This window comes from Pseudochaenichthys georgianus, chromosome 19 (genome assembly GCF_902827115.2).
Source record: "Pseudochaenichthys georgianus chromosome 19, fPseGeo1.2, whole genome shotgun sequence".
Taxonomy (NCBI): Eukaryota; Metazoa; Chordata; class Actinopteri; order Perciformes; family Channichthyidae; genus Pseudochaenichthys; species Pseudochaenichthys georgianus.
Window position 1 is genome coordinate 6,234,587 of NC_047521.1, and position 27,937 is coordinate 6,262,523.

Below are 27,937 nucleotides of genomic sequence, written 5' to 3' on the forward strand. Positions count from 1 at the left end.
GCCGCAAGGAATGTTCTGTGAATTCCACGGATTTAACACATTTTTCCACCATATTTGACACATCACAGTTGGGTTTGATTCTAAAAAGTTGTATATTATGTTGCTAATATCTGGTGCCTCCTCACCCCTCCAGGCGTGGCTGGTTTCCCTTCTCCTACACCTGCGTGATCTCTGACGGGGACAGCAACTCCATGAGGCAGCTCCGAGTACACAAGTATGTTTTGGATGTTACTCTTGTACAAAGAGAATAAGTCATTGCCTCACTGATCATTACCCAACATCAGTTTTGTAGGCATATTTATATGCTTTTGTGTCATTTTGTATACATCTTATTTTCATGAAACTTCATTATTGACTTTTTTATTTTATTTTATAATGATAATGATTGACCTGAGGGCTTGTCAATCAATCAATGTGTATTTATATACTGTAGCCCAATATCACAAATGTTACATTTGTCTCAGTGGTCTTCACAGTGTGTACAGAATATCAGTATGACAAAACTGATAATCAGCCCTAACTATAAGCTTTAACAAAAAGGAAGGTCTTAAGCGCACTCTTAAAAACGGATAGGGTGTCTGCCGCCCGAACACAAACTGGAAGCTGATTCCACAAATGTGGAGCTTGATAAGAAAAGGCTCCCATTGTACTTTTAGAGACTCTAGGAACAACCAACAACCCTGCATTCTTGGAACGCAATGCCCTAGTAGGACAGTAGGGTATAATGAGTTCTTTAAGGTAAGATGGCGCCTGCCCATTAAGGGCTTTGTAGGCGAGAAGAAGAATTTTAAATTATATCCTGTGTTCTATAGGGAGCCAGTGTAAGGCAGCCAGAACAGGAGTAATGTGGTCCCTTTTCCTAACTCTGGTTAGTACACGAGCCGCAGCATTTTGAATCAGCTGAAGCGACTTGAGTGACTTCTTGGTAATCCCTGATAATAAAGAGTTACAATAATCCAGCCTAGAAGTAACAAATGCATGGACTAGTTTCTCTGCATCGTTTTGAGGCAAGATAGGCCTGATGTTGGCAATGTTACGTAGATGGAAAAACTACAAAGCTTAAAGCTTGTCATTTGTAAAACCTTCTTGTGAACAATTGAAAATTAAACAACCAATAATAATAGGTAATGTCAAAAGCAACCACCCACTGATGTCTCCCCTGCAGGGAAACATGCCAACATGTTGGTCCCTGATTGGACCAAGAAGCATTCATTCAGGGGAAACCATGTTTATGTCCTGATGTGTTTCCAGCCTCCACGGGAAGAGCAGCAGCACGGGGAACCTCCTGGAGAGAGAAGACATGGCGGTCCCTGTCCCTGATTACGGTGTCCACTCCCTCATGGCGGCACAGAGCGCTGCTGCGCTGCACGGCAGACAGCAACGCCCCTACAGTGTGGCCGTGCCAGGCTTCCCACAGGTGGGGGGTCCGCAAAACAAGCACACAAACACACACTCTGACACACACCCACAGATGACACACAAGCTAAGCCGTCGCACGAATCCTGGCAGAGATCAGCACTTGTCTGTCTCAGAAAGTTTAGAAGTAGCTTTTCCCTGCGTGCTGCTGACCTGAGATATACAGGAATAGCGTTGCTTTGACAGGCTGTGTCTTCCTTTACAAGTAATCTGAGTATTGTGTTGCCAAAGCTAGCAGAAGATGCTACGCTACATTAGCTTACCTAGACACAGATATCCGTTCTCGTTCACTTCACATGTCCCTGTTTACGGGAGGTTGGGATGTGGCACAGCTCAGATTGGAGCAGTTCACTCTGCTGCCCCGCTGAGGGAAGAACTTCTGACAGACAGTTGATAACAGAAGAGGAGGAAGAGAGAAGGTTGCCGTGGCAATAAAGGAAGGAGGATTCATTTTATAAAGAAGGCAAAACCAGAAGTGGACTTATGCAACACTGAACCTGTCCTTCCTACGCAACATCACATGTGGGCGAAGCTTAATTGCTCAGCAGTCATGTAACAACTTAAACTGCCTCTTCCGCCTCACTGCCTGTCGGGATGGAAACATGTCTGCTGACATTTAACACGTTTTTATTTAGGTTTATGTCAGCGGCGTTTTCTCCTGGAGGCCAAGGGAAGCCAGGCTTCCCCTGGTTTTTCGGATTGTAGTTATCATTTTAATAAATAAATAAAAACACTTTGTTTAGTTTCGGACATTTTTTGTTGTGTGTTGCTGCGGGTCCATCTCTCCCCCATTCTCATTGAGTATTTTACAAAGAGTGAAACAGCGCCCCTGTAGATGTTATGGTGAAACAGTAGATTGCACTCTCTGTTGCGAGAGGAGGCCAGCCGAAATTGGCTTCCCTTGGTGAATAAAAAATGGAGGGATTGACCAATCAGACAAGGCTCACGTCATGCCCCTGCCAACCTGTGATTAGTCAGGGCCATGCCAAGGGAAGCCAGAGGCGGCTGGCTTCCCTTGCCTCACAATCCAATCAAATCGCATCAACTTAGTGTTGCAGTGACGCGTCCTAAAACCCGGAAGTAAGCTGCGCTCGGTTTCTCGAAATCAGGTCAGTGGAAAACCAACCGATTAGATAAATGCACGTTTTGTTCAGTCGGATAATATCCACATGTCTACCTTACTTTTATAATTTTCGAATCATAAATCTAATCGATAGTTAGATAGCGTCACTGCACCACTCTCACCGCCGTTAGAAAGTAGCAAGCAACTGAAGCAAGTGCAATTATGGAGGGTGGAGATTTGGAGTATTTAATCAAAAATAATTGTACTAAACTTCCGCTACAGCAGCAACAACAACAAATACAATCTGATGACAGGCCGATGCCCAAACTGGAGCTGTGTACAGCGAGGAAAAAAGGAGCAAATCGGACATAAAACGTTAAAGGTCTCCTGATTTAGTTTGTGAATGAATGCTTATTAGAGTTTCAGCTGGAGAGTGTGTGCGGACCTGTCGGTTAGATCAGGGGTTCCCAAACTTTGCCATGCCAAGGACCCCCATATGGTATTATCCTCTGGCGGGGACCCCCCTGTTGCAATTTTTTTTTTTAAATGATGAGTACATTATGACAAATTAGTCATACATCTTAATACATTTTCTTAATATATTTTGTACGAATAATTAATAATCAGTTATTCTTCAAAACATGTTTTGTATTTATCTTTTGTTTGTCATTCATTACAGTGATTGTGTCTTCTGTTATAAACATTCTTAACACAATATTAAACAGTAATATCAACAGTAAACATATTTTTAAAGTGATTTCTGTCTTTATAATATTATATAATTTTGAACAGTAATATGAACAATTAACATATATTTTTAGCATTTTTGAAAGCTATTTATATATAATATTCAACAGTAATATTAACAATAAACATATTTATATTCATATATATAAACAACAATATTTGCTACATCCGTGCTCTCATCCAGCTGCAGAGCGAAATATTCACTAGCTCTCACTTGCTCCAAAAGCTGAGCAGATACTCAGTTTCACTCTCAGTAGCGGCAGCTCGATTCTGATTGGCTTGAAGGGCGGTCATGTGATTCAAAAATTAAAATATTAATAAATAAAAAATATTGAAAGATTGGCATCAAAGGACACATAGATTGATAGATATACAGTTATTAATAACATACAACAAATTAAATTTAACTTTAAAAAAAGAAAAAAATTCCCCTTTCCCTCAAACTTTGCGTGACCCCCCTGGCGGCCCCCCGGGGGGTCGGGGCACCTGGAAGTGTCTGCAATACTTTGAGTGGATCATTTGTAGGCCTACGTTTTTGTAGGTGGTTACAACTCCCAAAATCATTGAATTGAGTATATTTGAATACGCATTTAGGATTTATTTCACATCACTGATGAATAAGTACTAAAAAATGTCTTTTAAATATTGATTAATGGAAATAACTGACAAAAACAAAAGTAGTAGTAATAGCAGTAGTTACTAACTAGGCAGATCAGACATCAAAAAGAGCAATATGTTATTTAAGTCATAATGGACAACATCAAATATGTTATATGTTTTTATTGAAAGACATAATTTGATCGTTTCCAAGTGTAGTCATACAGTTTATCCGTCTTGATTTCCCAGCTTCTGTAGGAAAGGCCTTATAAGGTCACTGTGAGATTCTGATGTATCACTTCCACCGTGTTGATTTACTGCCACCTGCAGGCTGCTGTGGTCATTGCACATATCAGTTTTTTGATAGAAAATTATTTGTAATGTTGGTTTATAATAAAAAATATTTGTAAAATCAATCATCTGTCTGTCTTTACAGCAAGGAGCTGAAGAGTACGAGCCCCGCTTCCCTACAAGGTAAGGACCACTTGTTGTAGTTAATACGTTTTAATGTTGTAATGATATAAAAATCAAGTTGAATTCATGTTCAGTAAGTTCAAGCAGACGATCATCAAGAATGTGTTTTTGGTAATGGCTCTGGGACCATTTCAGTATGTTGAAAAGCAGAAGAGGAGTTGAGATTGGGATGGGGATGTTTTAAAGACCTGACCCTGATAACACACAACCAGCAGAACACACCACATTTATTTTGTGTTTGTTTTACCTTTGTGTTCTTTTACGTTTGCATTCTCCTCTGTTTGCCCTCGTTTGATAGGATACGATAAGTAATCAAATAATTTAGTGTTTATACTGCATATTGGTAGAAGACCATTTGTGTTATTGGTTAGTTTGGTTTCTGTCAAAAGCTTAAGTTGGATTAAGTTTTCTTTTTGTTAACAAACCCCCCAGCTTTGCCCTCCCAGCTCCTTCTAATGCTCCACCCTTGCACCATGCAGCTTCAGTAGCGCGTCCACCTGCTAACTGCACACCCACCCAATCCCTGTTAGCTCACCCTGCTTCTTATTCATGGTTAATGTATGATATAAGTTACGTTATAGTATGGGGTTAATTTGTCATGTTGGAGGGTGGATGTAGCTCCGCCTCTCCTTGTCCTGGTTGTGTTTGCTGCTGTTTGTCCTGAGCCAGCCCACCTGGAAGTCTGCTCCTCTCTCTGTCCACAGTTCCACAGAGGGCAAATTGATTTCGACAGTGTGAGGACAGACAGACACTGATCCTGACGATGCGATAGGACTGTCCTCGCTGCCCCTCAACCAACCCCCCCCCTCTCATCCTCTCCCCCGCCTCCTAACCTCCAGTTTACAGCAATACACTCTCCCTGAGCCAATCAATGCAAGGAAGGAGCTTTGGTCTGTATCTCCCCTGCCTCTCTGATCTCCCTTCTTCCTCCCCCCAACCCCGCTCTGAGCTAACTGGCCAACAGGGGGCCACTGGTGAAGCCAAAACCTGAACAACACAGACTGTGCCATCCGAATAATCAAAACCAATGGGATGGACATTTTCTCTGAGGAAAATGTATCTTTTGCTTGTCTTTCATGCATGTACATTTATTTTACATATCGCTGGGGATTATATTTCCTCACCAAAAGGAACCTGATTTCCACCAATGTAAGTGCTCTCCACCAGAATGACAATGTGAAGGATACGTGAATCAGTGTGTGAAATGAAGAGGATTTATCGTGTATTAAAAAAAGGCATTACAATCGATATTTTACTGGGTCTTTCAGTATTTAACAATACTTTTAACCTTTTCATGCTGTGAGGTTTTGTATTCCTCTGACATAAGAGAAGTGAACTGCTCATGTAAATGTTTTGTGAAACAGAGACTACAGTATGTGAATGTTAACTGTACATAAATGTGCCAGAAGTATCTATGAGTTCATTAAAAATTGCACCTTATAAAAGTAATACTCTATATTTCTGACTCTCTGTGAACAAACTCACTGTAACGTTTTCAGTATCAGCCTTTGATCTTGGTGGGGGGGACACTGAGCTCACACTAAGCTAGGGTCTGGGGTCCTCTCCATCTATTGCAGTGTGTGAATGTCATTCCAAGGCTGGGTGGGGTCAACTGTCCCTCACCCCTTTATGAGATGCAAGGCTCCGAGTTGAGTGCGGAAACCATTCGTTTATATTCATCAGCACAATTGTTAAAGGGGCCCTATTGTGCTTTTTGGGGCTTTTCCCCTTCCCTTTAGTGTGTTGTATGTTTCTTTTGTGCATGTAAATGGTCTGCAAAACTAAAATCCCAAAGTTCTCACCAGTGGGAGTTTTTCTCCCACACAAACTGCCCCCCTGCCTCCATTGGACTCCTTTCTTTACTTCCGTAACATAATGACATCACTATGTAACACTTGCGCTTCTATTGGCTAGCCCTCTAACACATTGTACATGATAGGCTAATGGGCGGGACATCTCTAAGCGGTTGATCAATCACATCAGAACTGGCCAGCTAACCAATCAGATCAGACTGGGTGAAAAAAGGCAGTATGAGAAAAATAAAGAGATTGTTGGCATGTCACATTGGAGGTACAACATATGAACCTGAAAATGAACATCATAGGGCATCTTTAACTGACTCAGTGGTTCTCAAACTTTTTCTGTCAGGAGAACACAAGTCAGGCTTAGTGGCGGTGCCAGAGATTCCTTTTGGGGGTGTTGTGGGGTAGCTTGACGTTTCATAGAGGGTGCTCAAACATTTAGGGTTTCCCATGAATGTCCCGGTCGCTACAGTAGAATTTTCTACTGCAACACTCCACACACACATACACAGTGTTCCCGCAACAGTTACAATGAAGGCTCGATAATCAGCTCACGGCATATAGGTGTAAGCAGGGGTCAAGTGCTATTTTTATAGGTGGTGTGTGGACCTCACATAGGGGGGTCCGGGGGCATGACGATTTTCTTTTTTTTAAATATTGAACTTAAAAGCATCAATCTGGTGCACTTTGAGAACAAAATGAAGAGATCGGGATACATCTCTCAACACCCATTTGAAACAGAACTGTTAACAGATTTACTTTTTCTTTATGGATATTTTACAAATCACCCTTTTAAACTTTATTCTTGTTTTACTGTCATATAGTATTTCATAGCTGTTTTTCTTTTATTCTCTTATGTTTTTATAACTATAATGATCATATAAATGTGTACCTCGGAAATAATTGTTTACATTAATGGTGACCAACACGTTTGAGACCCACTGAGATAACACTGAGTCCTTTAGCTCACTGAGCCTCTCAGTCTGACAGGAGAGGACTCTCCTCCACTTTGTCGTTGAAAAAACTCCTTATATCCGTTAGCGTAGCTCGCTAGCACCAGAAGCTAACAACGATCTCCGGTACCGGTGCGCTCTCTCTCTCTCCCGCACACAAAATGGCTCGTTTCACACACACAGAGCCGAGATGTAATGAAACACAGAGACCCAGACGTAATAGTACTGTACTGCATCATATTATTTTCGAATCAATAATTTTTCAAATTATGATTTTTTTTTTAATTTATTTATTTTACTTTTTTTTTTTATAACCATTTTTCCTCCTGGTCTCTCGCGCCCCCCCTGACATGCATCTGCGCCCCCCAGGGGTGGCGCGCCCCCCACTTTGAGAACCACTGAACTAACTTTAGTTAGAGTTGAAGCGCTTTAGTTCTGAAGCAGGTGTTACCTTAAATTAGGGTTGGGGAATGCATTATGAGATAGGAGCCTCTCAATGGGCAGGCAGTATGAGAGAAATAAAGGGCATTTTGAACATGAAAGCATGGAGACATGTCCCGGTAGAGCAGGGGTGTCAAACTCAAGGCCCGGGGGCCAAATCCAGCCCGCAACTTCATTTTATGTGGCCCCACAAGAGCTTGCAAAACATATGATATTTTTATTATACGGTTACATGCCGATTTACAGAAGCTTGTTGCCCATACATGGAGCACAATGCATCTCAAATTTGACTTTTTTCTCAGAATGTGTTTTTTCTTTTTAAATCATTTTGTGACATTCTCACTGAAGAGACTTGCAATTATTTGCCGTAGACTTCTGCTTTCAGACGTAGTTAATTACTAAGTTATTACCCTATCTGATAATAATCCAATGCAGAGGCAATAATGTAATATAATATGTTAGGGAATAATTGTATCTTTACTTAAGATATTTGACCTTTCGGCCTGACGGCCCATCCACACAGCGGCGTGCGTTGACGCTTCACCATTCACTTTGAATGGGGTGACGTCACTTTTAGCGGAAATGCATCGTGGGAAGCGACGCGGCGTGGCTCGCTGCAAAAGTTGAGCAATGTTCAACTTTTGACGCCTCGGCAGAAGCGTCAGCCAATCGAATCATATGCCAGTACAAGCTCTAGCCAATCAAACCGCTGCTTGTGTGTCAGGGGCGGGAGATTCATGTGATTGGTTGTTGGTCGAGTTTCAGACACGCACGACGCTGTGTGGACGGGCCGTAAGTCTGTTATCTGTCTTAAGGAATGGGAAGTCTCAGCTATTGCTGACATTATCAGTTTTATGACCGGTCAACACTCGGTCACAAGAGCCATAGAGTCTGATAAGTGAATCAGTGTCTCCAGGTGTTCACGTATACCTTCCCCAATATGCTGATTAGCTCTCTGTAAACTAGTTTAAAAGGCTGATCAGAATTGACATGGCAACCCACCCGTGCAGTCAGAACCTTTGACTGTGTGACTTGTGATATGAATTCTCCGGCCGATGCTTGTATAAACTACCAGTGTTTGACATCAGAACTCCTGCTCGTCCCGTGTCTCTCTGAGTCCTGACTCTCCATTGCTACAGAAGTTTCTCTTACATAATACATTATTTGATATATATTAAATATTTATATATGTATTTTTTTATAGTCTTAAAGTTACAACCGGCCCTTTGAGTACAACCATAATGCAAATGTGGCCTGCAATGAAATTGAGTTTGACACACCTGCGGTAGAGGCACTCGATACACACATTAACCTGAACATGAGTGAAATAGGGCCCCTTTATTTATTTTTTACAAAAATGCAAACTACTTGCTGCCTCCTGCTTCTTGGTCCAGCTACCAAATGTCAGTTTGCACCTTTTTTCTTTTATATTTATTCGGGTGTGTTTACTAATATTTTTTTTCAGAATAAATGATTACATTTGGAGAAATGAATTGGTGGATTGATAATATTCTAAATATAATATTATTAAAGTTGTCTCACTGGCATGGTTAATAAGACAACTCTTGTTTGCTTGTGCATTAGATCTTTACATTTGAAAATATTTAGCATTTTTGTGTTTGTTTGCTCATATTATAGTGTCTCGTACTGTTACACAACACAATATATATTTTAAAAGTATTATACAAATATGCTGATACATTTCTGGTTTGGAATGAGGCATCAGTAGTATCACAATCATGAAACCACACCCACCCTTTATTGCTCAGCCTCTCTGCAGCCTTGAAGGAGAGGAGTGGATGTTATGTTTGATCTCACTCAGCCTTCTTGTTCTCTTGTGATTGCAATAAAGGCTTGATGTCCAAACTCCAGTGAGGAAGCATCCTGTTTTTGAAGATAGAAGTGTTTCTGTGTCTGACTCCCTCTGTGCTAAATAAAGACGCTGGTCTGCCCGTCTCTGTCGGTCCACTTTATAGTCTGTTCATTCGAACTGCTGCTAATAACAATATTCAGTTGAATATTGAAAATGTTATGAAGTGTTTACAAAAATCTTATCCTTACACTGTGTTGACCAAAGAGAGGAGATAAACAATGAAGACTGTTCGCCGCTTTTCTAAAATCTAATATGGTGTCTTATGAGTCTAATGAGTCTGAACATAAGTTTCTCTTCAGATTATTGAAAGAAGAAAAGGGAGGGACAGACACTTCTGTGGAATGGTTTTCAGTTCTTTCAAGAGAAATACTTTAAAACTCAAGTCAGGATGGACGCTTTTGCCATCCAAGTGTTTTCCTTGCTGCACATGTCTGCTCTGTCTTCTCTGTGTGTGTGACCTCACACCCGTCTCCCCCTCAGCTTTGCCAGCCCCCCTTTTACCAATCTCTGTTTTGGTGACTTTAGAGACAAAACGACTGGAAGCTGCCAGTGTTTCTTCTTTCTCCACTCAAACAAGTCCAACGTATGATAGACAGACACAGTATCGCTCACCGACCACCTGTCGGCAAATCACTGCTACATCAACTGATGCTTTTATTTGAATGTAAATGAACAACATATTGCACAGAGAATCTACGGTACCAAACAGTTTAACATTGATAACCTCAAATGTAAGGGATACTCAACTAAAAAGTGTGAAATACAGGAATTCAGCTGAAAAGGTTTGGTTGTTTCTGTTCATTGGTGTTACTCAGAAGGCAATTATATCTCAAGACAATTACAATTTGTTTTGCCTCTGACGGTCTTTTGAATTGTGTCTTTGATTCCGCCTTTTAAAAGGAATTATCTTTATTTCATAGTCATCTTAAGCATTAGGTTAAACATCATCTTAAACAGCTGGTGATCATCCTCTTGCTTTAACCCACTAACCAGAGGCTCTACTTGCACTTTTGGTGTCACTTTTCATGACACAATTTCTGGAGCCGAGTCAGTTCCCATCATACCCCCCCCCCCCCGGCCGTGTGTGTGTGTGTGTGTGTGTGTGTGTGTGTGTGTGTGTGTGTGTGTGTGTGTGTGTGTGTGTGTGTGTGTGTGTGTGTGTGTGTGTGTGTGTGTGTGTGTGTGTGTGTGTGTGTGTGTGTGTGTGTGTGTGTGTGTGTGTGTGTGTGTGTGTGTGTGTGTGTGTGTGTGTGTGTGTGCGCGCCCTGGCCTGCTCTTCCTGCTGCTAGCAAAGGTATCTATTTCAACTCCACTGCGTGTACGTGTGTGTCAGATTCACGGCATATCCATGTTATATTGCCAGTGTCTTTCTATTTGTTGTGTTTTATATGCTTGTCTGTTTTATTTTTGTGTCTTGAATTGTATTAATTACCATGTGTCTTGAATATTCTTAGGTTTATATTTTAATGTTAACATATATAAATTGTGAGTCTGTTTGGGTTTCTGTGCACGTCCTCTTGTTTCACTTCAACATAATGAAATAGTTTCTTTATATACTTCACTAGAACATGAACAAGCAAGATCATCCTTGAGTTTGACTGGCAACCGTTACAGCATGTTTCTTAAAGTGGGGCATGCGGGTCAAGTGTGGCCCTTAGAAACATTTTGTGAGGCCCCTCAAGTTGACACAAAGGCACTCTTAATATTTAAATATATTGGAGTCAATTTCAATAATGTCTCTTCCAATATCTTACACTTGAAACACTGCTTGCATCAAGTTTTAAATGAAGGCTCCCAGTTGACTCAGGCATGGTCTCATTTGTTAATATCCTGAATCCTAACACAACTTATTAAATGCGTCCTGTAAAGCCATGTAAGAACACACTGTATTTAGAAATAACAAGTCATTGCCCTGTATAGTATTAGAATATAAAGACTATTGGTATTTGAGAACATCCTGAGTGTTGACCCATGTGGCCTGTCTCTGCCTTTCAGTCCCGGGCCAGATTACGCTCGCTTTTGAGTGACCGAAACTCCTCGTAAGTGACTGACCCTGGTTCTGTGGGTCTTCATGCAACCACTTCTTCTTCTTCCAATGTCTCCATTATCACAAAGACTGCTTCTTCGTCGTGTTGGCTTTGGGTGTCGTGGAGTGGCTTTGGGTTATTTCCTTTCTTTGTGTGATGTGACTGCACTCTGATTGTGGGGTATAAAACTGTACTTGCACATTTCAGGGAATGTATTGCATGTTTCAGCATCGTGTTTTACCTCCTTTTCTTTTCTTCTGGCATGACACATGAGATTGTCTGTGACCTTTTCTAACTTTCGCATCATGCATGGTTTGCATTCAGTTTTTAAAACAAAAACAAGCTTCTTTACTATATTTCCTCTCTTCCTCCCAGCGATGATCCGCCCATGGAGCCGCCTGTCGAGGCCCCAGCCAAACCGCCCCTTTCTGATGATGAGGATGAAGTGGAGGAAGAGCTGCCTCATGAAGCACACTACGACTCCTTGGAGAAGGCCTCCACCCCCCCGGGGGAGTACTGAGCCCTGCCTCAGGTTAAACTAGCTGCAGGTACATCAATGTACCCCCTCGCCTCAGCTCTGACTCAACCACAGAACTAAATAGTGCTACTTTAAAACAGAGAAATGACTCTGACCAGCAAATGAACGGCACAAACAACGATGTACAGTTATCTCTGTTTTAGTTCAGAGATCATGTGATTAAAAGCTAGAATTGATTAATATTTGATCTTCCAGCAAGGAAAGCACTTTAAATGAAAATGTTCCCTGATTGTTATCCTCTGAGTTGTATGTCTGTAAAGGCTTCTGCTCACATACTGTACATGGGTAAGATAATGGACATCATCGAAGTGATTTCACTTTTTTATTTTTGGAACATATAAGTGTATGAGGTGATAAGAAAATAAGTGTTCCAGCGTGGGCAACTTGAGTTCTCGGCTCATTTGCAACGTATCGCTACCTAAACACTGATGACTGATGACTTCTGTAGACTCCACGGATCTGCAGCTGTTCTGTAAAGTCACGTGACAACATCTGTGCTTTTTCAAATGCAGCTTCCTCCCCTTCCTTGTCAACTGACGGGCTTCAATGTTGGTACGCTTCACATCTTTAGCCTCAACTGTTCACACTGCCTCCTCACAGGGCTAGCACCTGGTGGTGGTGCAGAGGTATTGCACATATTAGTCTGGACCAAAGTGGATCATCTAAAATGGAAGAGATAACCTGAAACACATAAGAGATTGTATACTAGCCAGAAATCTCCAGTATCTGTGGAATAATATTGGGCTCATTTATGGCATCAAAACTGATAAGCACACTACTCATAGTACTATATATTCAACTATTTGTATACTCACAGGAAATCTATATTAATTAATAACATTAATACGCACTGCAGGTGTTTGTACCTATAATAATGTCCTGCCGGTTTAGTGATTACATGAATATACAAGCAGTTTGTAAGGTCTTCTTAAAGAAATTATTTCATCAGGTAAATTAAATAATACAATCAATGAGTAATTGCAGCGTCTTTGGTTAAGATCACTTTGATGTGAAGTAGAGCAATCAGGATTACACCGATACAGGTTGGGATTCAATCTTGGCCATTCTAAGAATAATGTTTTAAGGGTGTGTTCAAATTATTTTTCACTTACCTCTGGTGGTATCTTCTAACGTATACAGTCCCTTAATAATTAGTGCCACTCAGTGGAGATGAAGTTTAATTTGAGGTTTTCACAACACTAATAAAGAACAGCCACAAACAGAAATACATCCAATTGTGACTGTTGTCCGTGGAATAACCAGAGTGACAAGCAAAGCCTTTCTGTAACAGGTTGCTGTTGGAATGTTCTAAAGATGAATATTTAATGGCTGTGAGCACTTCAAATTTAGTCCCATTTCACTCCATTTTGTTGTTTTTATGTAACACAGTAAACTTCACAATATACCTTAACATCTGGTGAAGAGACACCACTAAAGGGAAATCGGATACTTTTTTTAATGACACAAAATAATAAAACCGGTTTCAGTGTAGCTCTCAGTGTTACATGAAGACTAACAGTGGAAATATGACAGATATTCAAACCTGTATCATGTGATTTATTGTCAAACTTTTTCTGTTCAATTAAAATCTGAGAATAAAGAATCAAGAGTGTACCCACTTTGTGCCAAATGTCTTATATTTACTCTTATACACGAATCACGACATTATATTTGTGTTTTTCAATATGGCATTACATCGGGTGATCAAAAGAGTCCCACATTCTAATCACTGTTAAGTTTACAAATACCTATAGACCTATAAGGAAATATGACGTCATCAACAGCAAGTCGTCCATCTTTGAAGGGTGCTAGCGACCAGGCCATTAGTGTATGATCTGTATGAAAGTGGCCATGTCGGCAGGGCACATCATGTAGACACCCTCTGTGAGGCAGAGTCAGACCCACATTTGCGCAGCGTTGCGTTCACAATACATACATTAAAAAAAGAAATTCCTCAGGCCAGCAGGCCACTTAACAGGCCAGGCCATCGGGAAACCTCCCGGTCCTCCCGATGGCCAGTCCGGGCCTGGCTGGAGGTATACACAAAGTTTTTCATTCATTGCATAACTACACAGTTTGATTGATATGTCAATAAACCTTAGAAAATCTTGAAATCTTGAACGGGATGTGCAAAATAGTCATTATATACAGTCTTTAATTAACTATTAGTAGAGAATAACGAGTAATGAATATACTTTATAGGGATCCTATGAATATCTAATAATAAAAATAATGAAATTCAATAACATGCTTTAACCACTAGGTGTCCTTTTATATCAGCTGTGCACCTTTATGGTGTAAATACAGCCTATCTACCAATTGGATCAAATATAAAAGTCAGCTGAATTAGTGTTGATACTGCAAGGAGACGTATTGTGTGAAAAGAAATGTAAGATGTTGTTTAATGGCTGATATATTTATGATCCATGTCACGTTTTCAGTGTTGGCGGCAGTTCCTCATGTTTGTCTAGAAGTCTTCTCATCAGGGCTCTATAAATAGAGAACTACGGCAGATATGTGATATTTAATGCAGCCGAACCGTGTATTACAATGCCGTTATGTGATGACTTCCAAAGAGAAAAGCAAGCACACTCGGAATAAAGTGTTTTCGGTCTGTTTCCGGTATTTGTTTATAACGATGTGCTGTGAGATGTGAGACTGGAATTGCACAGGGGAAAATAACGTATCTATGCCACAATTTTAGATGCGGATTTTGTTAAACTAATACGTAAAGCGCTGTGGACCAACACTATACATTGACGGGGAAGGGGGTAGCAATAAAGATTACACCATTAAACTGTTACACAACATAACAGAAATAATATCGATAGCAGCGTCCCTAGCAACCACCTTGGTAACAATGAAAACGTTGTATTGACACAATTTCCTGAAGTAATCTTCGTAATAACTAGCAAACTAAAGATCATGTACATCCACTGCACACATAATCTGAAATAACAACTCATATTTCTCGCAAAAAATGACATCAAAACGCATTTTAATGGCCAAACTAACTTTAAAATGTCTGCAGGGAGAAATGTGAAGATCACGTGACATAGACGCCAGCCATTGGAATGAATGGTGAAAAAAAACGTAGGCATCTTACAATTTCAGAGGTGTTTTTGTAGAAATACTACGTCCTACGTTGTGGACCAACGTAGTTATTACACGTTTTTTTATGAGACTGGGTTGGCAGGTCCGCTGCAACTCTGACTACTTTTAAATCCAGGCTGAAGACTTTTCTTTTTGTCGCTGCTTATAATTGAACTATTCACATCTTAAACTGCACTGTAACTTGTATCTCTCCCTGACATGAGCAAACAGGCTATTTCACACTACCAGGAGACAGAGCGCGAAAACCACCTCTTTCTGGCCCTACACAGAGCCCCAAATGACGGACTAAGCAGCTCCAGCATCTCTCCCTGACATGTGCAAACAGGCTATGTCAGACTTCCATGAAATACACCGGGAAAAGCACCTCTCTGTGGCATCTTGCACAGAGATATTTTTATTTTATTATCTTATCTTTTAATGACTGATTTTAAATGCCATTTTCTTAATGTCTTTCATTTTTTGTAAAGCACTTTGAATTGCCGTGTGTTGATTTCGTCTTTATCATTATTATTAATATGAAGATATTATTAAGATAAGATGTTAGGGTGAATTGCCCTAATGTGGGACATTTTTTGCATTTAAATACAATACATCTACATCCAGTACCATTCTGAAATACCCAGGATGTGTCCTAATCAAACCAAAAGAGAAAATGCAGATATTACACTCATAAAATAAATGGTAGACATATCAGTACCCTTAGTGCCAAGTTGTCTCAGACAATCTGCTTTTCTAATGTGGGACAGTTCTGTGCAAAATGTGGGACACTGAATTATTTATTATTGTAATAAAACATCTCAGGTCAGTAACACTCTGAGCTAAATGTGCAATACCATGTTCAGCTCTTTTACTATTTATAATGTTATTGCTGTTACAACATTTAGGCTTATGTTGTTAACTTTTTTTTTTCTTTTTTTTGTGAGAATCAAACATCATCAAACCACAATAGATTCTAATAGTTTTCAAATATCATTGAATTGTATTTCACAGGGAACACATACAACTGCAGGTGTATTTGAAGGCAACATATCAAACATTGAGGCAACACATAAAACCTAAACCTGCGTAAAACAATTGCTTACAACATGTTGCTGTCAATTACAAAAGTTAAAATGTTATTAAAATCATTACAATTTATTTCACGGGTAACACATACACCTTTAACAGATAGCCTATATTTGAAGGCAACACAACACACACAAACATGAACCTGCCTAAAACAATTGCTTACAACATTACATGTCTGGAAACAAGCAGTCCTTGCATGTCAAGGAGCCATCATCATCCAGAACCCCATTATTCTCTGCACAGCTTTCATGGAACCACTGGAAACAGACTGCACACGAAAGCCATTCCTCTGTGGACTTGGGGTCCTTTTTGTCCCCATATGCATGCTGGCAGATTGCACACGCTTCTTGGATCACTTGTGCAGTGTTCTTCTCCTTAGGTTTTTGCTTTTTCTCCTTTTTCTTTCCCCCTTTCTCTTTGATGAAAGCAAAATGGCTGTCGCTAGTCAAACTATAGCAAGGAGGTTTGGCCCTCTGGCGGCTGGTGGTTGGGCGTTCTCTTACTGGAAGTGTTATCAGAGATTTGAAGGAGACCTCTGGCTGTGTCACTATACTTCAACCTCCTCTGCCATAGGTGGTGGGGTTACAATGGGGGACAATGGTGGAGAGCGCTGAGGAGGGGAGGTTGCTGGCTGAACAGCACCATGCAGAGGGTGGCATGGGGTCTGCTCCAGAAGTTCCCTCATGTGTGGATGGCAGGAATCATCATCATCATCATCATCATCATCATCATCATCATCATCATCATCATCATCATCATCATCATCATCATCATCATCATCATCATCATCATCATCATCACCACCACCACCACCACCACCACCACCACCACCACCACCACCATCATCATCATCATCATCATCATCATCATCATCATCATCATCATCATCATCATCATTGTGAGAGAAACTTCTGCTCAGCAATGTTGATGGAAGAAATGGAAGCTGGAGTCCGCTTTATATCAAACACTGAGTTTATTGAGAGTCACGGCCGTGAGTGAGTCCAACGTGCATTATGAAATCCCGAGTCAACACTGAGAAATACACAGAAAACACAGGCAATTCTACCCAGAGAATCTAGGAGGAGCCTCTGTTCGCGCCCTTTCTATCATAATTAATAAAAGATCTTCAGAGACAAAGAAAGTCTGTTAAAGTCATCTGCTCAGTTGGCCACACTTCCCCCACAGGAAGGCAGGACCTTTGACCTGTGCCCTGCTCTAAGTTACAAACAGGACACATAGGGAAAACACTAACATTTCCCCATGCACAGAATATTAATATTTCCTTCACAATCATCATCATCATCATCATCATCATCATCATCATCATCATCATCATCATCATCATCATCATCATGTGGAGGATGACACAGGGTTGCTGGTGCAGGAAAGAGCATCTCATCTGGGGCCACTGGAGTCTCTTGAAAGCAGATGTTTGAGGTGGCATGAACAGATTCTCATTGATCTTGGCAGGGTTGAATGGGTATATCGCTGACCCTCGAAAACCAGCCTGGCCATTCAGTGGTGTAGCATCTTTCATCCAGGCCTTTGAAAACAGTGGCATGAACAACGCCCTGTCAAGCCGTTTCCCTCCACTCTCCCTGGTGATCCTTCGTCCCTCGAGCCTCCAGTAGTGTTTCAAGCTCTTGAACAGTGCTCTGTCTGCTGGCTGCAGATAGTGAGTTGTGTGAGGGGGTAGGCTAAATACAGTGACGTTGTTCTATTTCGTATATGGCTTCGCCCTCTAAGGCTATCGCTATTGGGTTATCCCTCTGCGCCCCCGCGCAGCACTGAAACACTTGTAGTCCACGCCCACCCGCTAGGTGGGCCCCACCCTCGGGCCTCCTTCCGGTATAAATAGGAAAAAGGCCCGACAATCTGCTCCCTATTTTCTTCAGCACCTCGTTACTGAAGCACAAGAGACACTTCCATTTCAGAGTAAACATGAGTAACAATTGTGTGAGAGATTGTCCCTCATGTGGCTCTGGGTTCATAATGAGTTATGAGCAGCAGAGATAAAAGCAGTATGAGAATCCTGCCTGGGGTCAGAGCACGCGTACGCGGCTCTAAACCAGCAGGTATGCACACACTAGCGCTCGTCTCCCCTCGGGCGACAGGAAGCGGATAGCGGACGCTCTTGCTGCTGTGGCCGAGGAGGACGATTGGCCCATCCAGGCTTACGAGCCCACGGACGGGGCCTTGTGTCCCTGGGGCCGAGTGCCGGGCAGGAGTCCGAAGAAAAACAACTCCTGCCCCGCATCCCTCCACGGTTCACCGTTCGGTTCTCCCCTCCCTCCTCTCCCCCGGACGGGGGAGACAGAGTCGGAGCAGGGTGCCAGCTTGGCGGCCGAACATGCTTTCCCTCTCTCCGTCACCACAGCGCGGCGGCGAATAACATCGCGGCTCTCCAACTCGGTGGGGACACTGGTAGAGCGGTCCACCATATCTCTGTCCGAGATACGCCTCCTACACACGGTCATAATAACCCATGAGTGCCGTTATAACACCTCATGTGGACAGCACTGCGCACACCTCCACTCATGCCCTGAGCGTGTGCACGCCTCATGATGAGAGTCGGAGTGAAACGCAGCGTGTGGAGGCTTCCTCACAGCCCTTTCGCGTCTGCCACTAATCTGTTGATTAAGCAGACAGCAGGGCTCGCTGCAGAAGCCTGCCGGTTAGCTTGCGGGATTTCTCTGTCCGAGATACGCCTCCTACACACGGTCATAATAAACCCATGAGCGCCGTTATAACGCCTCATGTGGGCAGCACTGCACCCACCTCCATCTATCCCCTGAGCGTGTACGCGCCTCATGATGAGAGTCGGAGTGAGACGCAGCGTGTGGAGGCCCCGCGCAGCCCGTTCGGTCCCAGCCCACCTGGGGTTGCCTCACGCCCTGGGTAAACCAGCTGCCTATAACCTGTCGGTTAATAGCCAGCAGGGCTCGTTGCTAAAGCCTGTTTTTAACCTGCCGTTACATTTCAGAGCGCGCTAATTAAGCCGGCTGCCACTAATCTGTTGATTAAGTAGACAGCAGGGCTCGCTGCAGAAGCCTGCCGGTTTTAACCTATCGGTTAATAACCTGCAGAGCTCGCGGCATTCCTCTGTCCGAGAGATACCTCCTACACACGGTCATAATAACCCATGAGCGCCGTTATAAACGCCTCATGTGGAGAGCACTGCACACACCTCCACTCATCCCCTGAGCGTGTACACGCCTCATGATGACAGCCGGAGTGAAACGCAGCGTGTGGAGGCTTCCTCGCAGCCCTTTCGCCTCACGGGAGGCTGAGTGCCCCCAGCGGCAGCGCCCGCAGCGCCACGGCGTCAGGGCTCGCTGCAGAATTCTGCTAGTTTTAACCTATCGGTTAATAAACTGCAGAGCTCGCTAATTAAGCCGGCTGCCACTAATCTGTTGATTAAGTAGACAGCAGGGCTCGCTGCAGAAGCCTGCCGGTTTTAACCCCTGTTAATAACCTACAGAGCTCGCAGCATTCCTCTGTCCGAGATACGCCTCCTACACACGGCCTTAATAAACACGGCCTTAATAAACACGGCCTTAATAAACACGGCCTTAATAAACACATGAGCGCCGTTTTAACGCTTCATGTGGGCAGCACTGCACACACCTCCATCCATCCCCTAGCGTGTACACGCCTCATGATGAGAGTCGGAGTGAGACGCAGCGTGTGGAGGCCCCCGCCTTGGGTTGCCTCACGGGCAGCGGCGGCAGGGGCTCTGGCGTGGCTCGTCACCATGGCGACCAAAAATACATCTCGAGCACGTGCGCCCGCTCTCAGAGTTTTTCTCAGAGTGGCAGCGCGTGGGTCTGATGGACAGATGGATGAGCAGGCTGATCAGCAGAGGATGCGTCCTGCAGTCCGCCTCTCCCCCCCCCCCAGTTCAATGGGATACAGGAAACACTCCTGTCCTCCCAGAAGCTATGTCTTGCGCTCCAATCCGAGCCGCTGGAACTCCTGTTGAAAGAGGATATCTCCAGGGTTCCTCAAAGGGAGGAAAATCAGGGGTTTTCACTCCCGTTATTTTTCTAATCCCGAAAAAGACTGGGGCAATGAGACATCCTCGATCTGTCAGTATTCCACATGCTGACGATCAAACAGGTGCTGGAATGTGTTCACCAGGACGACTGGTTCACTTCCACCTGAAGGATGCATACTTCCACCTGAAGGATGCATACTTCCACGTACCCCTCATCCCGAATCACAGGAAATTCCTGCGTTTCTCATTTCAGGGAATATCAGACCAGACATTGCCGTCGGATATTTCCTGGCTCCTCCCATTTTTGTGTAGAGAAGGCTGGAGCCACTACACAGAGGAGGGATGAGAGTGTGGTTTCCTCTGGACGACCTGCTATTTGCTGGCTCGCTCCAGGGAGGAAGTCGCTTTCCAGACGGTACATCTCGTATCGCATCTGTCAAAGCCTGAGTTTCATAATAAATTGGAATAAGATAAACTCAGCCAGCAGAGCGCGGCTCTCGCGGCAGCGAGTGGAGAAACTGACAGCTCTCCTCCGGCATGTCACAACCCACACAGCCCTCTCCGTGACGCAGCTGCTCGGCGTTGGCGTCAGCTGGTCACGTGATGATCCCCCGGGGTCTCTTCCAACAGGGGGACACCAGAGGAGGTTCATTCGCTGCAGAAGCCTGCTGTTTTAAACCTATTGGTTTATAAACTGCAGAGCTCGCGGCATTCCTCTGTCCCAGATATGCCTCCTACACACGGTCATAATAAATCCACGAGCACCATTATAACGCCTCGTGTGGACAGCATGCACACACCTCTCATCCTCTGGGCGTGTACGCGCCGCATGATGAGAGACGGAGTGAAATGCAGCGTGGGGAAACTCCCTCGCAGCCCTTTTGCCTAAAAGTGCACAGACAACAGGCCACGGCTATGGAAGCAGCCTACCTCAATCGCCAGGGAGGAGTACGATCTGCGCAGCTTCTGAACGCAGCCAGGCGGCTGCTGTTCTGGGCGCGCACACACGTTGCTCTCCATCAGAGCAATGTATATTCCCGGCGAATTGAACAGAGGGGCTCGCAGAGCGCAGCAGCCGTTATGCGAGGAGTACGGAGACTCAGACCTGTGTCACGCACACTGGCGCCTCAGTGGGATTTGGCTTTGGTGTTACGCGCACTAAGCAAAGCCCCATTTGAACCTGATCAGGTTCCCCTTAAACTGTGTTCAGCCAAAGTAGCACTGCTTTTGGCTCGATCAGCGAAAAGGGGGAGTGATTCGTCTGCTCTCTCGGTGGCTCCGTCAGCTCTCCGGATCCAAGGAGATGGCAGTTCAGCATGGCGCCGTTCTCAGCGCCTGTTTGTGCACTATAGAGAGCGCTCGATCGGGTAACCTCTGTCTGCACAACGGCTGTCACACTGGCTGTGTGAGGCGGTCTCACAGGCGTATGTCTCCTCTGGGGTGGAGCCCCCGGAGAACATCAATGCGCACTCCACCAGAGGAATTCCTCCTCCACGGCTTTGCACGGAGGAATGTCAGTGTAAGATATTTGCACTGCTGCATCCTGGTCTTCCCCCTGTTCATGTATTTATTTTTATTGTTTCCTCTCTGACGCACCCTGTACTGGGTGTCCTGTCGGAGTGAGTGACGTCAGGGAACCAGCGGTGCGCCTCTCTCCTGCCGCTCGGCACACAGAGAGCGGCCCTTTTCCCCTCGTATGAGAAGGATGTTCCCTTTACTCTGACACACTTCGTACGGAGTGCCTGATCAGAGTGAGTGACGTCAGGGATCCAGCTGAGCCCTCTCCTGCCTGTCTGACACGCAGAGAGCTGCTGTTCCCCCTCGATGGTCGCTGGGCAAGGTGGGACCTTCGTCTCTACTTTCTCACAGCGGCCGGTATGTATTGTTCCCAGCCTTCACCCCGTTGGGAAGATAGGCATGTTTTGCTATGTTCCAGGGACGGTGATGCGCCATTACGCATGGCACAACAGGCAGGGGGTGTTATTGAGCAGGTGTGTCTGTGCTTCTAGTGCCGGGCGGACCCAGTGGGGCGCAGACTACATCATGCTTCGGTTACCTACTGTAACCCAGCTTCTATGAGTAATGGCGCAGCCCTCTAAGCGCTGGGCCCCACTGGCTCTACGAATAGCTGAAGAAAAGTTATATTGTATGGGAGCAGATTGCCGGGCCTCCTTCCTATTTATCCCGGAAGGAGGCCCGAGGGTGGGGCCCACCTAGCGGGTGGGCGTGGACTACAAGTGTTTCAGTGCTGCGCGGGGGCGCAGAGGGATAACCCAATAGCGATAGCCTTAGAGGGCTGCGCCATTACTCATAGAAGCTGGGTTACAGGAGGTAACCTCAGTTCTCTATCATCATATTCAAAAAGTCGATGTTGTACACATGAGAGGTGTGACCATCAACAAGGAGCAGATGGGGTCATGGATACTTTTTGGAAGGCTTTGCAGAAACCTATTCCCCCATTCTGTGAACAAGTCTCTATTTATCCAGTCATTATCGGACATCTTTACGAAGGTATTCTTCGGAGCCCCGAAGAGCCATTCTGCCTTCATCCGCTTGCCTTTGAAAATAATCATTGTGGGTCCATACCCACCACCACCACCACCACGTGCCTTGTTTGCTACCATCGACAGACTAACTAAACCCCCAGTGTCAGTAGCCTCTGCATTTCTATCCACCAGGGCGTGCAATGATTTTGCCTCCTTTTTCACTGACAACATTCAGAAAATCAGACAAGCAGTCAGTGCCTCTGCATCAGGTACAGCAAATGTGTTATCTCTGTGTCCACTTAACATCAAGTCAAACACCATGACACAATTCCATCAGATTAATGATAAAAACCTAGAGGACATTATACAACTTCTGAAGTCCTCCTCCTGCTGCCTTGATATTATTCCAACAGGATTTTTCAAAGATGTTTTGCCTTGCATGGCCTCAGATCTACTTCATATAGTAAATAAATCTCTTCACTCAGGTATTTTTCCACAGGCCCTGAAAACTGCAGTCATTAAACCGCTCTTAAAAAAGAATAATCTAGATGCTTCAGTAATGAACAATTACAGGCCCATATCAAACCTCCCATTTCTAGGTAAAATCATTGAAAAAGTTGTTTTTCAACAGTTGAGTAATTTCTTGCATTTAAATGACTGTTTTGATGTGTTCCAGTCAGGCTTTCGTCCAAACCACAGCACTGAGACTGCTCTTGTAAAGGTCTTTAATGACATCCACTTAAACACAGACAGTGGCAGAACTTCAGTGATTATTAGATCTCAGTGCTGCGTTTGACACTGTTGACCACAGCATATTACTAGACCGACTGGAAAACTGGGTGGGACTTTTGGAAACAGCTCTAAATTGGTTTGAATCCTACTTAAAGGACAGAAACAACTTTGTTTCTATAGGTAAATACACATCTGAGTTGACAAATATGACATGTGGGGTTCCTCAAGGCTCCATCTTGGGGCCTCTTCTCTTTAACATCTACATGCTACCACTGGCTCAGATAATGAAAAACAACAAAATAAGTTACCATAGCTATGCGGATGACACACACATTTACGTAACAATTTCACCAGGAGACTATGCTCCAATTCAAACACTGAGTAAGTGCATTGAACAAATCAATGACTGGATGTGTCAGAACTTTCTCCAATTAAACAAAGATAAAACTGAGGTAATGGTTTTTGAAGCCAAGGCAGAACATCTAAGAGTTAGCGCTGAGCTTCAGTCTGCAATGTTCAAACCAACAGATAAAGCCAGAAATCTAGGTGTAGTCATGGACTCTGACCTGAGCTTCAACAGTCACATTAAAACAGTTACTAAATCAGCCTACTATCACCTAAAGAATATATTTAGGATTAAAAGACAAATGTCACAGCAGGATTTGGAAAAACTTGTCCATGCCTTTATCTTCAGTAGACTCGACTACTGCAATTGTGTCTTCACAGGTCTCACTAAAACATCTATTAGAAAGCTGCAGCTGATTCAGAACGCTGCTGCTCGAGTCCTCACTGACACTAAGAAAGTGGATCACATCCTGCTCTGAAGTCTTTACACTGGCTTCCTGTGTGTCAAAGAATAGATTTAAAAATACTGCTGCTGGTTTATAAAGCACTGAATGGTTTGGGCCCAAAATACATTTCTGACCTCCTGCTAAATTATGACCCATCCAGATCTCTCAGGTCTTCAGGGACTGGTCAGCTTCCTGTCCCCAGAGTCAGAACTAAACATGGAGAAGCAGCGTTCAGTTATTATGCTCCAAATATCTGGAACAAACTCCCAGACACCTGCAGGTCCGCTGCAACTCTTACTACTTTTAAATCCAGGCTGAAGACTTTTCTTTTTGTCACTGTTTTTAATTGAACTATTCATATCCTAGACTGCACTGTAACTTTTATCCATGTATTTTTTCTTTTTATGTTTATTTTACTAGCTTTTATTTTTAATGACTGATTTTAAATGCCATTTTCTTAATGTCTTTCTTTTTTTTTTGTAAAGCACTTTGAATTGCCTTGTGTTGAAAAGTGCTATATAAATAAACTTGCCTTGCCTTGCCTTGCCTTGCCTTGCCTTGCCTTGCCTTGCCTTGCCTTGCCTTGCCTTGCCTTGCCTTGCCTTGCCTTGCCTTGCCTTGCCTTGCCTTGCCTTGCCTTGCCTTGCCTTGCCTTGCCTTGCCTTTAAGAGCTGATTATATTTCACATCATTCATCCACATCTGTAAAGTAACTAAAGTTACTAAATAAATGTTGTGGAGTAAAAGTACACGATTGACCTCTGAATTGTAGTGGAGTAGAAGTACCATACAATGGAAATACTCAAGTAAAGTACTACTATCTCAAAATTCTAATTCAGTTCAGTACTTGAATAAATGTACTTCCCACCTCTGGTCATCCCCAATGTTTAGTTTTTTGTATCAGTCAGATCAGGCTATTATCGGGTTAACACAGTTTAGTTTAATCCCAGCACAGACCTAAACACAAAACAATGTTGCCTCATCGCATTCAATTAAAACACTTTTTCGATATTGCCAGTGAATTATATTCTTTTCTCATGTGAACCCAAGGAAAAAGGTAGGTAAAACACAATCAACAAATGGTGCAAAGATGTCAGATGTGTAAAACAGACTTTATTTATATTTGATAGAAGGTACAGAAAGTAATGATGTGACCAGGTCAGTGTGGGGGTGGGCACCTGTTACTGACGGTATCGCATGTTCTTTGTAACGACCAGGCCAAAGCCCCTGCTCTGCCTCTTGATCTCCATTGTGGGGTAACCCACCTGTTGCCCCTGATCCACAACACAACATCTCTTTGGCAACAATAAAACACAAGAGACATGTTTTTTTTTTTTCAATCCTCCCTCCTGTACTGGTACATTACATCAATACTCTTAAAAGTATTCTTGTCGAGATACAAAAATATTACGGACGGCTGTCTAGATGGTTCTATGCAAACAAACACTAGAAGACACTACATGTTGATCACAGAGCACTGTGCGCTCCAATACCCCATCAACACACCTTCCATTTCACTTCCTATCATTAACACACACAGAAAGCAAAGCATTGCAACATATCATGATCATGACATCATTCCCCATTGCCTTTAACAAGCTGATCAGACACATTCGACTTAACACTTAACTGATCTATCCCATCCCTGTGACTCTTCTTTCAAATCTGAAAAGGGTCAATATTTCAGCTTAATACCAAAATCATAGAACAAAACTGCTCCAAACAACGTCAGTGTAGCCAATACAGAAGCAGGAGACAGTAGCAATGAGCAATATGGAACACACTAGATGTATGATGTGCTGATTTACATTAAGTAACAGCATGTTTGTTCAGACAAAAGAAGAATTTAACAGCTTTTATTATTGTTGTGCAAGTTTGTATTTGAATGAATTGGCCTGTAGGGCTGGGCAATATGATGACGACAGGGCTTCTATCCTTTTCAAGGGTCCATTTATGCTCATTTTCAGGTGTGCCTCTATTCTGATAACGCCCTTTCTTTTCTCGCACTGCCTGTGCTGCAGCCCCTCTTTTCACCCTCTGTCTGAAACCAGAGCCCAGTCTGCTCTGATTGGTAACCTAGACGACTCATTGGTGAACCGCTTAGAAACGTCCTGTCCCTGAGCCTAGCACGTATCATGTGTAGGAGCATTAGCCAATAGAAGCAAGAGTGTTACGTAGTGATGTCACTATGTTACATAAGTAAACAACTACTGCCACTGATATCTGTGGTTTCAAATTCATTATGGTTTAGCTTAGCTGCAGCTTTGCATCAATGTGACGAAGAACCTTGACTTTTCAGATGTTCTAATCTAGACAGTTATTTATTGACTCACGATTCAAAGTTCTGCAAAAAGTACTTCAGCAGGAGGTACAGTATAACAAAACTGCAATATATAATATTTCATGTGCTGTGATTTCATACATATTGCCCACCCGTATTGGCCCCTATTAGAGAACTCATCCATCATGTAGCAGTCCATATCATGAATCATTGATATTGCTGATCGATGTGTTTATGGCAGCAATAGGAAACATGAAAATGGATTTCCATGACCATGTGTCAAGACTAAAAGACACAATTAAAAATGGTCCCTTTTTGTCTTTAATCAAATAATGTAAATATGATGTTTTCTTATACTTAAAACCATGCATTGCTATTATAAAAAACTGTTTAATTAGTGAAGTCTGAAATGACTTCTTTCCTTATTGTCACTATAGTGTTTTGGATGTTTACAACAGGAGGGATTGGTTGTGATGGCGGTGCTGGCATTCCATTTGGTAGAGAGAATGAGCCACATGTATGTTAAAGAGTACAGTAATGGTCCTGATACAAAATAAATAGTCACAAAATATCACATTGTTCAGGTTTGATCAGCTGTTTCCATACAAAAACATTCTGAAACCAGACATGACCCATCACAATTCCCATTGCTTCCTGCTTTCTTTTCCCTTTGTCTCTGAATGAACCCAAATATGAACATTATATTACTTGTGATACCTTAAGGATTCTTGTTGGTATTTATTAAGACAAGCAAAGCAATTTCCTACAAAGTACAAAGTCTGTGGAGCTGTACAGTCTTCAAAGTGCTGATCCTCTGTCGAAAAGCCAAAAAAGTGGAGGTGTCTTTGCCAAGCGACCGTTTCCACAGTTCAACTTATCTTTTCTCTAAGTCCAGGTGGTTTCACTCTCTCATGAATGCTTCCTGTCATAAATTAAGAAGTGAAAAAGGTGGAATATGTGTTGCTTTCCAGGTTTTCCAAGGTATGTCCTTCCATTGTGTCTCTTTGATCCGAAAAAATATGCACAATTCAAAGTATCCCCTACTTTCATAGATCTGTTTACATCATACACACAGTATATATTAATATTCTGTAATTTTGTATATATTAACCATTCTCTTTTCATTGTTCTAAACAGCTTAGGTCAGTAAGCACAACCTTTTCAAAAGTGTCCACAGGCGGTAAGAGGCACTGTCTTGTGTTTCTAAAACCTGACGTCAAGAAATAAATAAGAAGTCATGCTAGCAGGCCGAGTTGTTGTCACGGAGAGGCAGTAATTATCCACAGGTCATTATTCTTTGTCCCCATCCTCGCTGCTTCCTGCGAAACACAAAATGAGGCAAGGAGGTTTAATGAACACAATTCGGTCTGGGGCGATAAGCTGTTGCCAACATAATTGCTTTTTTAATGGGCTTGTCACCCACATTGGCGTGCAGGCTAACACAAGAACAACGTAGCATCTTCTAAACAATATTATATATATGTCCATACCTGTTTCTGACTATGTTAGAGTAACTCTTACAGTCGAGGCATACATAA

The 27,937-nt window shown here is 43.0% G+C and overlaps 2 protein-coding genes across 6 annotated transcripts in view; one reads left to right on the forward strand and one right to left on the reverse strand.

The window, feature by feature from the left end:
- Positions 1–13,537, forward strand: part of baiap2b (BAR/IMD domain containing adaptor protein 2b) — a 113,380-nt gene extending 99,843 nt beyond the window's left edge. For 3 of the 5 annotated variants that reach the window (XM_034107919.2, XM_034107921.2, XM_071206762.1), the window contains 4 exons: positions 134–214; positions 1,252–1,417; positions 4,260–4,297; positions 11,769–13,537. In XM_034107919.2, coding sequence (XP_033963810.1) covers positions 134–214; positions 1,252–1,417; positions 4,260–4,297; positions 11,769–11,913 — 430 coding nt within the window. In that variant the 3' untranslated portion in view covers positions 11,914–13,537. Of the gene's footprint in view, positions 1–133; positions 215–1,251; positions 1,418–4,259; positions 4,298–5,001; positions 5,747–11,361; positions 11,406–11,768 lie in introns of those variants that run through there. The other 2 variants (XM_071206761.1, XM_034107924.1) reach the window with 2 other exon arrangements.
- Positions 13,538–25,211: 11,674 nt separating this feature from the next.
- The window catches only part of aatkb (apoptosis-associated tyrosine kinase b), a 77,511-nt gene continuing 74,785 nt past the window's right edge, over positions 25,212–27,937 (reverse strand). The window contains exon 15 of the mRNA XM_034106940.2: positions 25,212–27,718. Within this exon, the coding sequence (XP_033962831.1) occupies positions 27,690–27,718 (29 nt within the window). The 3' untranslated portion in view covers positions 25,212–27,689. The remainder of the gene's footprint in view (positions 27,719–27,937) is intronic.